The 16,596-nt window shown below is 42.6% G+C and overlaps 2 protein-coding genes and 1 non-coding gene across 3 annotated transcripts; 2 read left to right on the forward strand and 1 right to left on the reverse strand.

The window, feature by feature from the left end:
* Nucleotides 1-4,748: 4,748 nt before the first annotated feature.
* LOC112713308 (small nucleolar RNA R71) lies at nt 4,749-4,856 on the reverse strand. Its single transcript, XR_003158282.1, has one exon. It is a non-coding gene; the product is annotated as a small nucleolar RNA R71 (small nucleolar RNA).
* A 6,153-nt stretch (nt 4,857-11,009) lies between these two features.
* LOC140175063 (uncharacterized) lies at nt 11,010-11,693 on the forward strand. Its single transcript, XM_072201969.1, has one exon. The coding sequence runs from the start codon at nt 11,010-11,012 to the stop codon at nt 11,691-11,693; it is 684 nt and encodes a 227-aa protein (XP_072058070.1).
* Nucleotides 11,694-11,992: 299 nt separating this feature from the next.
* LOC112708911 (uncharacterized) lies at nt 11,993-12,397 on the forward strand. The gene has a single exon (XM_025760833.1). The coding sequence runs from the start codon at nt 11,993-11,995 to the stop codon at nt 12,395-12,397; it is 405 nt and encodes a 134-aa protein (XP_025616618.1).
* The last annotated feature ends 4,199 nt before the right edge of the window (nt 12,398-16,596 follow it).

Here is a 16,596-nt window from a genome sequence, read left to right on the forward strand (position 1 = left end):
CTCCCTAAGGAAGAAGTCGAAGGAAGCATCTGGGGTCTTCCTAACCGATGTGGACGCTAGGATTGACGACAAACCGAGACTAGAGCCTAAAGGAGACATGGAAAAGTTTAGGGTCGGGGACTTAGAGGACAAGTTCACTTTCGTGAACAGAAACCTCCCCTACAACCTGAAAGAGCCTTTGTTAGAGATTATTTGAGCAAATGGCAATTTGTTTTCCTGGACACGAGCCGACATATCGGGGATCGAGCCCCAGTTCATGTCACATCACCTGGCTGTGAAGGTAGATGCCAAGCCCGTGGCCCAAAGACGAAGAAAGATGTCCCAGGAGAGAGCCAACAAAGTGGCCAAGCAAACGACCAGCTTGTTAGAAGCAAGATTCATCCGGAAACTAGACTACTCGACCTGGCTGTCGAACGTAGTCCTGGTTAGGAAAGCCAACAGGAAATGGAGAATGTGTGTAGACTACTCGAACCTCAACAAGGCATGCCCTAAGGACACTTTTCCCCTCCCCAACATCGATGCTTTAGTCGATGCGGCTGCGAGATACTGTTTTCTGAGTTTCATGGACGCGTACTCTGGTTATAACCAGATACCGATGCACCGGCCTAACGAGGAGAAAACAGCGTTTATAACGCTAGGTGGCACGTACTGCTACAGGGTAATGCCGTTCGGATTAAAGAATGCGAGAGCGACTTATCAAAGGCTGATAAGCAAAATTTTTGCCGACCTGATCGGAAAGTCGGTAGAGGTGTACGTAGATGACATCCTGGTAAAGACCAGCCAATCGGAAGACCGTGACTTAAAAACTATGTTCGTGTCCCTCCGACGACATAACATGAGACTGAACCCTCTCAAGTGCGCTTTTGCCATAGAGGCCGGGAAGTTCCTGGGTTTCATGATAATACAGAGGGGAGTTGAAGCCAACCCTGAGAAGTGCGAGGCAATTTTGTGAATGACGAGCCTGGGACGCATCAAAGACATGCAAAGGTTGGCCGGAAGACTCACGGCCCTGTCCCATTTCCTCGGCGCATCGGCAGCTAAAGCCCTTCCATTCTTTAGCTTGATGAGAAAAGGAATAGTGATGAGCGGATAATTTATACGCTTTTGGCATTGTTTTTAGTAGGTTTTTAGTTAATTTTATTATATTTTTATTAGTTTTTATTTAAAATTCACTTTTTTGGACTTTACTATGAGTTTGTGTGTTTTTCTGTGATTTCAGGTATTTTCTGGCTGAAATTGAGGGACCTGAGCAAAAATCTGATTAAAAGGCTGAAAAAGGACTACAGATGCTGTTGGATTCTGACCTCCCGGCACTCGAAGTGGATTTTCTGGAGCTACAGAAGCCCAATTGGCACGCTTTTAATTGCGTTGAAAATTAGACATCCAGGGCTTTCCAGCAATATATAATAGTTCATACTTTGTCCGAGATTTGATGGCCCAAACAGGCGTTCCAAGTCAGCTCAAGAATTCTAGCGTTAAACGCCAGAACTGGCACAAAAGTGGGAGTTAAACGCCCAAACTGGCACAAAAGCTGGCGTTTAACTCCAAGAAAAGTCTCTACACATGGAAGCTTCAATGCTCAGCCCAAGCACACACCAAGTGGGCCCGGAAGTGGATTTTTACGTCATTTACTCATTTCTGTAAACCCTAGACTACTAGTTCTCTATAAATAGGACCTTTTACTATTGTATTTTCATCTTGGTTCTTCTGGTTCCCTCTCTGGGGCCGAAGCCAATGATCACCATTATCACTTATTTATTTTCAACGGTGGAGTTTCTACACACCATAGATTAAGGTGTGGAGCTCTACTGTACCTCGAGTATTAATGCAATTACTACTATTTTCCATTCAATTTAGCTTATTCTTGTTTTAAGATATTCATTCGCACCCAAGAACATGATGAATGTGATGATTATGTGACGCTCATCATCATTCTCACTTATGAACGCGTGCCTGACAATCACCTCCGTTCTACATGCAAACAAGGCTTGAATGTATATCTCTTGGATTCCTTAATCAGAATCTTCGTGGTATAAGCTAGAATCCATTGGCGGCCATTCTTGAGAATCCGGAAGGTCTAAACCTTGTCTGTGGTATTCTGAATAGGATTCAGGGATTGAATGACTGTGACGAGCTTCAAACTCGCGATTGTGGGGCGTTAGTGACATACGCAAAAGAATCACTGGATTCTATTCCGACATGATCGAGAACCGACAGATGAATAGCCGTGCTGTGACAGAGCGCATTGAACATTTTCACTGAGAGGACGGGACTGTAGCCACTGACAACGGTGATGCCTAACATACAGCTTGCCATGGAAAGGAGTAAGAAGGATTGGATGAAGACAGTAGGAAAGCAGAGAGACGGAAGGGACAAAGCATCTCCATACGCTTATCTGAAATTCTCACCAATGAATTACATAAGTATCTCTATCTTTATTTTATGTTTTATTCATCTTTTAATTATCAATCCTCCATAACCATTTGAATCCGCCTGACTGAGATTTACAAGATGACCATAGCTTACTTCATACCAACAATCTTCGTGGGATCGACCCTTACTCGCGTAAGGTTTATTAATTGGACGACCCAGTGTACTTGCTGGTTAGTTGTGCGAAGTTGTGATAAAGAGTTGAGATTGCAATTGAGCGTACCATGTTGATGGCGCCATTGATGATCACAATTTCGTGCACCAAGTTTTTGGCGCCGTTGCCGGGGATTGTTCGAGTTTAGACAACTGACGGTTCATCTTGTTGCTTAGATTAGATATTTTTCTTCAGAATTTTTAAGAATGAATTCTAGAGTTTCAAGGTGATGTTCTTATCATCACAAAAGCTGATTGATTCTCATCAATTTAGCTGTTGAATGTAATGTCCTGCTGAAGCTTGGCTAGCCATGTCTAATTTCTTTAGACTAAAGCTTTAGACTAACATTGCATGATTCCTGGAATTCTTATTAAAAATTTTGAATCTCTTTATTTTCTTTTCCACTCAATTTTCGAAAAATCACAAAAAAATTTTATAAAATCTTAAAATCAAAAATATTTTTTATGTTTCTTGTTTAAGTCTAGTGTCTAATTTTTAGTTTGGTGTCATTTGCATGTCTTTATTCTTCTAATTTTCGAAAATTACATGTATTATGTTCTTCATTGATCTTCAAGATGTTCTTGATGATTTTCTTGCTCTGATCTTTAAATTCTCTTGTCTTGAGTGTTTTGTTGTTTCTCATATGCATTCTCAATTTGCTAGTGTCAATAGTATACAAACTTCTAAGTTTGGTGTCCTGCATGCATTGTTTATTTGATTTTAGTTACATTTTAATTATTCCTCATCATTAAAAATTCAAAAATTTTTAATTTGTGTCTTTTCAAGTCAATAATACAGAGAATTGAAGATTCAGAACATGCAGCAGAGGAATTACACAGAAAAAGCTGGGCGTTCAAAATGCCCAGTGAAGAAGGAAAACTGGCGTTTAAACGCCAGCTAGGGTATCTGGCTGGGCTTTTAACGCCCAAAAGGGTAGCATTTTGGGCGTTAAACGCCAGAATGGATACCATTCTGGGCGTTTAACGCCAGGATGGCACAAGAGGGAAGATTTTGTTTTTAATTCAAATTTTTTTAAGTTTTCATAAGTTTTCAAAATCAAATCTTTTTCAAATCATATCTTTTCAATCATATATTTTCAAAATCAATTTCTTTCCTTTTTAAAAAATACTTGCTAACAATTAATGATTTGATTCAACATTTTAAGTATGTTGCCTTTTCTGTTGAGAAAGGTTTAATGTTTGAATCATATCTTTAAAATTTCCTGTTAGCCAAGTCATTAATTTTAAAAATCAAATCTTTTTTAAATTATTTTTCAATCATATCTCTTTAAAACCATAACTTTTCAATCATATCTTTTTAATCACATTTTTTTCAAAATTAATTTTTCAATCATATCTTTTTTATTTCTAATTTCAAAATCTTTTTCAAAATCACTTTATTTCTTTCCCAACTTTAATTTTCGAAAGTTCTTCCCCTCTTCTCACATCCTTCTATTTAAGGATTGACACTCCTCCTCAATGCACAATTCGAATTCTATCCCTCTTGATAAGTTCGAATTCTTCTACCTCTTCCTTCTATTCTTCTTTTCCTCTGACACCTCAAGGAATCTCTATACTGTGACATAGAAGATTCCATATTTTCTTGTTCTCTTCTCTTTCATATGAGCAGGAGCAAAGACAAAAGCATTCTTGTTGAGGCTGACCCTGAACCTGAAAGGACCTTAAAGTGGAAGCTAAGAGAAGCTAAAGCACTACTCTCTGTAGAGGACCTAACAGAAATCTTCAAACAAGAAGAAGACATGGCAGCCGAAAACAACAACAATGCCAACAATGCAAGAAAGGTGCTGGGTGACATTACTGCACCCACTCCCGACTTCTATGGGAGAAGCATCTCTATCCCTGCCATTGGAGCAAACAACTTTGAGCTTAAGCCTCAATTAGTTTCTCTAATGCAACAGAATTGCAAGTTTCATGGACTTCCATTGGAAGATCCTCATCATTTTTTAGTTGAATTCTTGTAAATCTGTGACACTGTCAAGACCAATGGGGTTGACCCTAAGGTCTACAGACTTATGCTATTCCCTTTTGCTGTAAGAGACAGAGCTAGGACATGGTTGGACTCACAACCTAAAGAAAGCCTGAACTCTTGGGAAAAGCTAGTCAATGCCTTCTTGGCAAAGTTCTTTCCACCTCAAAAATTGAGTAAGCTTAGAGTGGAAGTCCAAACCTTCAGACAGAAGGAAGGTGAATCCCTTTATGAAGCTTGGGAAAGATACAAACAATTGATCAGAAAGTGTCCTTCTGACATGCTTTCTGAATGGAGCATCATAGGTATCTTCTATGATGGTCTGTCTGAACTATCCAAGATGTCATTGGACAGCTCTACTGGAGGATCTCTTCATCTAAAGAAGACGCATGCAGAAGCTCAAGAACTCATTAAAATGATTACAAATAACCAATTCATGTACTCTTCTGAAAGGAATCCTATGAACAATGGGACGAATCAGAAGAAAGGAGTTCTTGAGATTAATACTCTGAACGTGATATTGGCTCAGAACAAAATATTGACTCAGCAAGTCAATATGATTTCTCAAAGTCTATCTGGAATGTAAGCTGCACTAGGCAGTACTAAGGACGCTTCATCTGAAGAAGAAGCTTATGATCCTGAGAACCCATCAATGGAAGAGGTGAATTACATGGGAGAACCCTATGGAAACACCTATAATCTTTCATGGAGAAATCATCCAAATCTCTCATGGAAGGATCAACAGAGACCTCAACAAGGTTTCAACAACAATAATGGTGGAAGAAACAGGTTTAGCAATGGCAAGCCTTTTCCATTATCTTCTCAGCAAGAGACAGAGAATTCTAAGCAGAGCCACTCTGACTTAGTAACCATGGTCTCTGATCTAATCAAAACCACTCAAAGTTTCATGACTGAAACAAGGTCCTCCATTAGAAACTTGGAGGCACAAGTGGGTCAGCTATGTAAGAAAGTTACTGAACTCCCTCCTAGTACTCTTCCAAGCAATACAGAAGAGAATCCAAAAGGAGAGTGTAAGGCCATCAACATGGCCGAATTTGGAGAGGAGGAAGAGGCAGTGATCGCCACTGAGAAAGACCTCAATGGACGTCCACTGGCCTCCAATGAGTTCTCTAATGAGGAACCATGGGAATCTGAGGCTCACACTGAGACCATAGAGATTCCATTGGATTTACTTCTGCCATTCATGAGCTCTGATGAGTATTCTTCCTCTGAAGAGGACGAAGATGTCACTGAAGAGCAAGTTGCTAAGTACCTTGGAGCAATCATGAAGCTAAATGACAAGTTATTTGGTAATGAGACTTGGGAGGACGAACCCCCTTTGCTCACCAAAGAACTGGATGACTTGACTTGGCAGAGATTACCTCAAAAGAGACAGGACCCTAGGAAGTTATCAATACCTTGTACATTAGGCACCATGACCTTCGAGAAGGCTCTGTGTGACCTAGGGTCAAGCATAAACCTCATGCCTCTCTTTGTAATGGAGAAGCTAGGGATCTTTGAGGTACAAGCTGCAAGAATCTCACTAGAGATGGCATACAATTCAAGAAAACAAGCTTATGGACTTGTAGAGGATGTTCTGGTAGAGGTTGAAGACCATTACATCCCTGCTGATTTCATAGTCCTAGAGACTGGAAAGTGCATGGATGAATCCATCATCCTTGGCAGACCCTTCCTAGCCACAGCAAAGGCTGTGATTGATGTTGACAGAGGAGAATTGATCATTCAAGTGAATGAAGAATCCTTTGTGTTTAAGGCTCAAGGATATCCCTCTGTAACCATGGAGAGGAAGCATAAAAAGCTTCTCTCAAAACAGAGTCAAACAGAGCCCCTACAGTCAAACTCTAAGTTTGGTGTTGGGAGGCCACAACTAAATTCTAAGTTTGGTGTTGAACCCCCACATTCAAACTCTAAGTTTGGTGTTGGGAGGTTCTAACATTACTCTGAACATCTATGAGGCTCCATGAGAGCCCACTATCAAGCTACTGACATTAAAGAAGCGCTTGTTGGGAGGCAACCCAATGTTATATTTATCTATTTTCCATTGTTATTTTATGTTTTCTATAGGTTGATGATCATGTGAAGTCACAAAAATAATTGAAAAGCAAAAATAGAATAAAAAACAGAAAGAAAAACAGCACACCCTGGAGGAAAAGCTTGCTGGCGTTTAAACGCCAGTAAGGGCAGCAAATGGGCGTTTAACACCCAGTCTGGCACCATTCTGGGCGTTTAACGCCAGAAAGGGGCACCAGACTGGCGTTTAACGCCAGAAAGGAGCACCAGACTGGCGTTTAACGCCAGAAAAGGGCAGCAGCCCAGCGTTTAACGCCAGGATTGGCAGAAAGGGCGTTTTACACACCATTTGGTGCAGGGATGAGCTATCCTTGACACCTCAGGATCTGTGGACCCCACAGGATCCCCACTTACCCCACCACTCTCTCTCTTCTTCACCCATTCACCAATCACCTCAATACCTCTTCCCCAAAAACCCCTCACCTATCAAATCCTACCATTCTCTTCACCACTCACATCCATCCTTCATAAAACCCCACCTACCTCACCATTCAAATTCAAATCACTTTCCCTCCCAAACCCACCCTAGATGACCGAAACACAAAGCCCCCTCCATCTCCTATATTTCTTCTTCTTCTACTCTCTTCTTTCTTCTTTTGCTCGAGGATGAGTAAACCTTCTAAGTTTGGTGTGGTAAAAGCGTTGCTTTTTATTTTTCCATAACCATTTATGGCACCTAAGCCGGAGAAACCTCTAGAAAGAGGAAAGGGAAGGCAAAAGCTTCCACCTCCGAGTCATGGGAGATGGAGAGATTCATCTCAAGGGTGCATCAAGACCACTTCTATGAAGTTGTGGCCATGAAGAAGGTGATCCCCGAGGTCCCTTTCAAACTCAAAAAGGGTCAACTTTGATCAAAGGTTGGACCAAGTCCTCATGGATACCACTAAGAAAAGGATGGAGCAAACAAGAGATCCCACTCATGGACATGGAGCAAACATTCCATCCTCCTCCATGAAATTAGAGAAGATCAAAGAATCATGAGAGAGGAGCAACAAAGGCAAGGAAGAGACATTGAGGAGCCCAAGCACTCCATAAGATCTTCAAGAGGAAGAACAAGCTGCCATCACTAAGGTGGACCCGTTCTTTAATCTCCTTGTTCGTTATTTTTCTGTTTTTCGAAAATTATGCTTTATGTTTTATTTATGTTTGTGTCTTATGATCATTAGTGTCTTAGTGTCTATGCCTTAAAGCTATGAATGCCCTATAAATCCATCACCTTTCTTAAATGAAAAATGTTTTAATTACAAAAGAACAAGAAGTACATGATTTCAAATTCATCCTTGAAACTGGTTTAATTATTTGATGTGGTGACAATACTTTTTGTTTTCTGAATGTATGCTTGAACAGTGCATATGTCTTTTGAATTTGTTATTCATGAATGTTAAAATTGTTGGCTCTAGAAAGAATGATAGAAAAGGAGAAATGTTATTGAGGATCTGAAAAATCATAAAAATGATTCTTGAAGCAAGAAAAAGCAGTGAATTCAAAAAAAAAAGAGAAGAGAAAGAAAAAGCAAGCAAAAAAGCCAATAGCCCTTTAAACCAAAAGGCAAGGGTAATAAAAAGGATCCAAGGCTTTGAGCATCAGTGGATAGGAGGGCCTACAGGAATAAAATTCTGGCCTAAGCGGCTAAACCAAGCTGTCCCTTACCATGTGCTTGTGGCGTGAAGGTGTCAAGTAAAAACTTGAGACTGAGCGGTTAAAGTCGTGATCCAAAGCAAAAAAAGAGTGTGCTTAAGAACCCTGGACACCTCTAATTGGGGACTCTAGCAAAGCTGAGTCACAATCTGAAAAGGTTCACCCAGTTATGTGTCTGTGACATGTATGTATCCGGTGGTAATACTGGAGAACAGAGTGCTTTGGGCCACGGCCAATACTCATAAAGTATCTGTGTTCAAGAATCAACATACTTAACTAGGAGAATCAATTAACACTATCTGAATTCTGAGTTCCTATAGATGCCAATCATTCTGAACTTCAAAGGATAAAGTGAGATGCCAAAACTGTTCAGAGGCAAAAAGCTACTAGTCCCGCTAATCTAATTGGAGCTAAGTTCCATTGATAATTTGGAGTCTATAGTATATTCTCTTCTTTTTATCCTATTTGATTTTCAGTTGCTTGGGGACAAGCAACAATTTAAGTTTGGTGTTGTGATGAGCGGATAATTTATACACTTTTTGGCATTGTTTTTAGTAGGTTTTTATTATGTTTTAGTTAATTTTTATTATATTTTTATTAGTTTTTATTTAAAATTCACTTTTCTGGACTTTACTATGAGTTTGTGTATTTTTCTGTGATTTCATGTATTTTCTGGCTGAAATTGAGGGACCTGAGCAAAAATCTGATTTAGAGGCTGAAAAAGGACTGCAGATGCTGTTGGATTCTGACCTCCCTGCACTCGAAGTGGATTTTCTGGAGCTACAGAAGCCCAATTGGCACGCTCTTAATTGCGTTGGAAAGTAGACATCCAGGGCTTTCCATAAATATATAATAGTTCATACTTTGTTTGAGATTTGATGGCCCAAACAGGCGTTCCAAGTCAGCTCAAGAATTCTAGCATTAAACACCAGAACTGGCACAAAAGTGGGAGTTAAATGCCCAAACTGGCACAAAAGCTGGCGTTTAACTCCAAGAAAAGTCTCTACACATGGAAGCTTCAACGCTCAGCCCAAGCACATACCAAGTGGGCTCGGAAGTGGATTTTTACGTCATTTACTCATTTCTGTAAACCCTAGACTACTAGTTCTCTATAAATAGGACCTTTTACTATTGTATTTTCATCTTGGTTCTTCTGGTTCTCTCTCTGGGGCCGAAGCCAATGATCACCATTATCACTTATTTATTTTCAACGGTGGAGTTTCTACACACCATAGATTAAGGTGTGGAGCTCTGCTGTACCTCGAGTATTAATGCAATTACTACTATTTTCCATTCAATTTAGCTTATTCTTGTTCTAAGATATTCATTCGCACCCAAGAACATGATGAATGTGATGATTATGTGACGCTCATCATCATTCTCACTTATGAACGCGTGCCTGACAATCACCTCCGTTCTACATGCAAACAAGGCTTGAATGTATATCTCTTGGATTCCTTAATCAGAATCTTCGTGGTATAAGCTAGAATCCATTGGCGGCCATTCTTGAGAATCCGGAAGGTCTAAACCTTGTCTGTGGTATTCTGAATAGGATTCAGGGATTGAATGACTGTGACGAGCTTCAAACTCGCGATTGTGGGGCGTTAGTGACATACGCAAAAGAATCACTGGATTCTATTCCGACATGATCGAGAACCGACAGATGAATAGCCGTGCTATGACAGAGCGCATTGAACATTTTCACTGAGAGGACGGGACTGTAGCCACTGACAATGGTGATGCCTAACATACAGCTTGCCATGGAAAGGAGTAAGAAGGATTGGATGAAGACAGTAGGAAAGCAGAGAGACGGAAGGGACAAAGCATCTCCATACGCTTATCTGAAATTCTCACCAATGAATTACATAAGTATCTCTATCTTTATTTTATGTTTTATTCATCTTTTAATTATCAATCCTCCATAACCATTTGAATCCGCCTGACTGAGATTTACAAGATGACCATAGCTTACTTCATACCAACAATCTTCGTGGGATCGACCCTTACTCGCGTAAGGTTTATTACTTGGACGACCCAGTGCACTTGCTGGTTAGTTGTGCGAAGTTGTGATAAAGAGTTGAGATTGAAATTGAGCGTACCATGTTGATGGCGCCATTGATGATCACAATTTCGTGCACCAAATAGCTTTTGAGTGGACTCCGGCGTGCGAAGAGGCCTTCAACCACTTCAAAAGCATACTCTCGGCACCCCTAGTCCTCGGCAAGCCTAAGAACGGTGAGACATTGTTCCTGTATTTGGCAGTAACGGATGAAGCCTTGGCGGCCGTTCTGGTACGAGAAGAGGGAAAAATCCAACAGCCAGTTTACTTTGTTAGTAAAGCGCTGCAAGGGGCAGAGTTAAGATACAGTAAATTGGAAAAGCTAGCATATGCGCTCTTAACCTCGTCCTGAAGGTTGCGGCAATACTTCCAAGGACATCGGATAATCGCCAGGACGGATCAAGCGATCCGCCAAGCCTTACAAAAGCCCGACCTGGCTGGATGGATGATGACTTAGGCAGTCAAGCTATTTCAATAGATCTGCAATATGATCTCAGACACGCAATTAAAGCCCAGGCAATGGCCGATTTTCTGGTGGAAGTAACTGGAGACCCTCACGAGATCCTGAACATGCGGTGAAAACTCCATGTGGATGGAGCTTCCAACCAAACGTTCGGGGGAGTAGGGATAATCTTAGAGAGCCCGACCGGAATGGTATATGAGCAGTCCATCAAATTTGAGTTTCCGGTCTCTAACAACCAAGCAGAATATGAAGCCCTCATTGGTGGCCTGCTCTTAGCCAAAGAAGTTGAGGCGACTAGAGTGGAGGTGAACAGCAACTCCCAAGTTGTCACATCCCAAATCAATGGAACTTACCAAGCTAGGGACTCCCTGCTGCAAAAATACTTGGAAAGGGTAAAAAATTTGAGTGAAGAATTCGACGAGGTCATGGTGCAACACATTCCAAGGGAAAAGAATACCCGAGCCGACCTCCTGTCAAAACTGACTAGTACTAACCTGGAAATGGGAAATCGGTCTTTGATCCAAGGATTAGTGAAAGAACCCACAGTTGCCCTGTGTGTGACTCTAGCAGACGTCGTCCTCTCATGGATCGACCCAATTACTGACTTCTTGGAAAGCGGCAAGCTCCCCGACAACCACAAGACCGCAAAAATGTTAAGGAGGGAGATGGCCAAGTACGTAATAGTACATGACCAGCTATTCAAGAGAGGACTGAACCAACCGGTGCTGAAATTCCTACGGCCCGACCAGATGGACTACGTATTAAGGGAAGTCCATGAGGGGTGTTGTAGTCACCATATCGGGGGAAAAGCTTTGGCCTGGAAACTCGTTAGAGCCGGTTACTTTTGGCCCTCGACGATGTCAGACTCCTAGGAATTCGTCAAGAGATGCAAGAAGTGCCAAGAGAACGCCAACTTTCATAAGACCATGGCAGCCGAGTTGAGCTTACTAATGGCCTCCCGACCTTTCAGCCAATAGGGGATTGACCTTTTGGGACCTTTCCCGGTAGGCCCCGGACAGGTAAATACCTTATCGTGGCCATTGATTACTACACAAAGTGGGTCGAAGCAGAGCCGCTAGCCAGCATTTCATCCGTAAACTACCGTAAGTTCCTGTGGAGACAAGTAATTTCCAGATTCAGAATCCCAGAGTTCGTGATATCGGACAACAGGATGCAGTTTGTGGACAAGAAATTTGGGGAGTTTCTTATGGGCTTAGGGATAAAACAGAGGTTCTCGTCAGTGGAGCACCGACAGACCAACGACCAAGTGGAAGCAGCGAATAAAGTCATCCTCCAAGGCCTTAAGAAACGACTTGACCAGAAGAAAGGAGCATGGGCAGACAAACTCGCATCAGTTTTATGGTCGTACAGGACAACACCGCATTCCTCCACCGAGAAGACGCCTTTCTGGCTCACCTACGGGGTCAATGCAGTGATCCCTGTGGAAGTGGGAGAGCCGAGCCCATGGTTACTCCTTAGCGGAGTCGAGAAAGTAGTGGAGAAGGATCTGGTTGACGAAACCATGGAGATGGCCCACTTGTCGGAGACAGCATTAAAGCAGAGAACAACCCTGTAGTACAATGCCAAAGTGCTTAAAAGGAGTTTTGAACCAATGACCTAGTCCTACGACGTAACGACGTAGGCCTCCCAACTCTCGGAAAAGGGAAGCTGGCGGCTAATTGGGAAGGCCCATACCGAGTAAAGGAAGTGGTCGGCAACAGGGCTTACAAGCTGGAATGTCTGGACGGGAAAGAGGTACCCCGAACATGGAACGTGGCAAATTTGACAAGGTTCTACCCTTAGAATCTAGGACGATCTAAGACTACCACCCGTCTCCCCGGTTCAGTAACACCCGTTTTACTTCGTGTTGAATTATTTTCTTAACTTTTGACATTGTTTAACATGTTTTGATTTTCTCTATTTCATTTTATTCTATCTCTATTTTTATCTTTATATTTATCAACTAACCAGTTTTGTGCAATTACGGCCTCACGGGATTGATCACCCGCCAATGATACCGTGAACGTTACACTAAACGGCTACAAAAGTAAAATCCATAATTGGAACTCTTAATCATGAAAGCGATGAATCGGCTTCACTAAGTAGCAATGTCAAAACAAAACGGCAAATAGTTCGAAAATTACCAATGCCAAAACAAAATGGTAAACAGTTCCCCAATTACAAATGTCAATCAAAATAGTAAACAAGTTTACACAAAGAGTTCAAAGCAAGATATTACAAAGTAAACACACATCACTTCTTCAGGATGTCAACAATTTGCCCATCCCAAATAGTCTTGAAAGCTCCAATTGCGGAGGTGTCGAAGTTGAAAGAAAGTAGCTTGACCTGGGCCTTTATCGCTTCCTCGGTCCCGAAGATCACCTCGCGTGCATTCCTCACTGTCTCCTTGTTCTTCTTCTTTAGACCGACAACCTCCCTCTTCAGCCCCACAACCTCAGCCTTGGCGTCCTTCGCTGAGTTCTCGGCCTCCTCAAGCTTTTCCTCCAAGATAGTAACCTTAGCCTGGGCCGCGACAATTTCACCACGAGCAGAGTTGAGCTTACTCTCCAAGATCATCTCCCGGTCAGTAAGGCGGGCCACCGCTTCGTCGGAAGTTTCCAACTTCCCCTCCGACTCGGCTAATTTTTCCTTCAAGATCCTAACCTCGGACCTCAAGCTCTCAACCTCTCGCAAGGATTGACGATACTTCCCTTCCAGCACCCCGGCATGGGTCAGGATGGGATCTGCCCTCCTTGCGATGGTCGCACCTCACAGCATACACGGGTAGATCCAACTAGCCTGGGCGTCAAGATTCCCATCGTGGAAGAACTCATCAGTGCCTGGCATGAGATGCAAGTCGATAAAACCCCCAACATCAGAAATTTTCTCCATAACGGTGAGCGACCCATCAGGGCTGGAGGTTGGCTTCCATTTGCGGGGTTCTCGACTATTGCCACGTCGGGACCTCCATCGGTCGGCTCTGCCTCAGGAGGGACCATGCCACTGCTACTTGGGGTGGCCGTTGCGATGGGGACGGTAGGTCTCGGAGGGCGAGGTGGAGCTTATTGCACTTCAGCGGTAGGAGAGGACGGGTGCTCAACAGTATTGGTTGTGGAGCTGTCCTCACTATGCCTAGGAAGAAACTGGGCCATTAAATCTTCAAGTTTGGTCCTCTCGGCGGCGATGGACACTGTAGTAAGATACACAACAACTCATCAAATCGTTAAAAAAAAAAGAAGCAGGGGAAGGAAACACTAGAACCAGCCGACCACTCACCTACATAACTCCTACCCATCTCTTGGTCACCCATTAAAAGATGTGGGTTGATATTATTTTCGTTAAATACGGCCAACAACACGTCAGCTATGTTTTTATCCCGCTGGATTAACCCTTTGTATGCTACTTTGGTGAAAGCATTGGACCCGATCCCGAAGCTTCAGTAGGTCAGAATCCGCCGCTTCCCCTCCAAGGTTAACCAGAAGGGGTGCTGGCCTTCGGCAGGCCGGACCTTAAAGAATTTGCCCTTGAAGCCATGAAACGAATCTTCGAACACCCCGAAGATTTGCCTGCCCTGGGCGGCTTGGAAGGACATAAACCCCTTCTTATGCCTTCCCTCTTTGGAAAGATTTGTCAAAACAAAAAGCCAGAAAAATACTTCTACAGAGGCCAGCAACTCCAAGTACTCACAAACCATCTCGAAGCACCGGATAGCGGCCCAATTATTCGGGTGTAGCTATGACGGAGCCACGTTGCACCGGTTCAGAAGTGCCTTTTGGAAGGGGGAGAAGGGGATGCGAACCCTAGGACGGTAAACATTGCCTTATACATCTAAATCCAGTCGGCAACTCGGGGGGTGTTCAAGTTAAGTTGACATATTTGTTCATAGTCCGCGGGAACGAACACTTCGTAGCGTTCCTCCTTGGGACCTCCCCTGCATAATTGGTCAGCGTCGCGGAACTCCATGAGCTCCTCTAGGGTTATTTGGGAAGGTGTATCATTTACGTCTGAGGTAACATAGGCATATCGGTCAACACGGGGCCTCAGAAGGGGAAGTTGCACCATACCTACAGTGGGGGCACCACTCAAAGTCAGACTACAAGGTTCGGAAGCCGAAAAAACCGGAACTAACACTATATACCGTAGTAAGCCTATCTACAGTTAAACAAATGCTAAATACCAGAAATCTAAATGGTAACCCCCTCTAAAGCCTAACTAACAGCAGAATGATTCAAACAACACACATGCATAACCTAAAAGCTACAAGAACGCAAGAGGATGACAACAGTAGTAGTAATAATAGCAATCATTCATTAAAAAGGAGATGCTTACCAAGAAGGTTGCTGTTAAGTAAAATTGGAAAAATCTGAGGGGATGCAGTTGCAGTTGAACAGGAAGTGGATCAAGGCGGTGGAATCCAAGAAGCATGAGAGGAAAAATGAGAGGGAATAGTGCAGAAAGGATGCAGAAATGGGAAGATGGAACGTGAAAGTGGGGGAAAGAGAATGAACACTAAGGAATAACTGCCACTACAGGGAAGTGCGAAAGTCAGGGGTCAAACTGACTTTTTTCCAAGCTTTCAAATCAGCCATAATGGCATTAAATGATAGGCACAGAGAACGAGACGACGAATGACACTCTCTTGAAACGGTGAAACCCACTCGCACGTAGGGTGCACGCCCCTATCACGAGCGGGCCACCTCGCGAGGATTTAACCAAAGAGAGTAGGATAAAACGCGCCAACAACGGTGCTCACGACTATAGCTGGTGCGTTGGGGGCACTATTCTGGCCTGGCCCAACTGGTCCAATGCCCCGGCCCAGCCGGCCGACTTGACGAGTATACAAAACCCGAAAAGGGAGGAAACCCAATACACCTCCTCCCCGCCAGCAAGGTACCTGACAATTGGGGAAGGAAATTTCCTGGAAGGCGGGTCTGCTCTCGTGGGACCCGTCCTAGGTATAGACTATATAAGGGGAGGGCCCAACCCTTCCCCCAAGGTACGTCACCTAACCCTCACCTATTCTGCCACCTTGTACGGATTCTGACTTGAGTGTTGGAGTCCCTGTTGCAGGTGGCTCTCCCCTCATCACGCCAACAACTCGGGAGATCGTGAAACTCCATCCTTCTTCCTTCAACGTCAACCCAGGAGGTCCAATCACGCACAAACGACTCGGATCCAGATCCTCAATCACCCCGCATACACATCACCTCTGACTCGTTCAGGAACTAACATTATATTGTGTCTCTTATATCTATCCCTGTACGATGTGGTTGATCTAAATCAATTTCAGTTCATTTTTTAAAGACCTCAAAATTTCACAGTTTAAAAATTATTAGCCGAATAAAATCATTAATTTCTTTTTGTAAGTTCATTGTTTTCAGTTTTTTTTTAATCTTCTTGAAATCTTTTTTTAATTCTTTATTTATTGTTCCTCCCAATCAACTGTTAAAGCGGAACTCTTTTTTGTTGGAAATTTGGATAAATTTCATTTTAAGGAACATGATCATTATTTTTTTGTTTAATTTTAAAAGAAGTTGGGGTTGCATTGAATATTCTTATAGTTGTCTCTATTGAAAAAATATCTATCTTGTCAAGTAAATGTACAATTTGATGTTATACTAATGTCTCTCCTAATTTGCTATTTTCAAAATTTTAGCATTTTAGACGATTTAGTTTTTCTATCATTCTCTATTCTCCCGATTTTTGAGTTTAGGATTATTTTCGAGCTCGTGAAAAAGCATGTTATCTAGCAATACGTACTTTCACTTACTGAGT

Source organism: Arachis hypogaea, chromosome 9 (genome assembly GCF_003086295.3).
Source record: "Arachis hypogaea cultivar Tifrunner chromosome 9, arahy.Tifrunner.gnm2.J5K5, whole genome shotgun sequence".
Classification (NCBI taxonomy): Eukaryota; Viridiplantae; Streptophyta; class Magnoliopsida; order Fabales; family Fabaceae; genus Arachis; species Arachis hypogaea.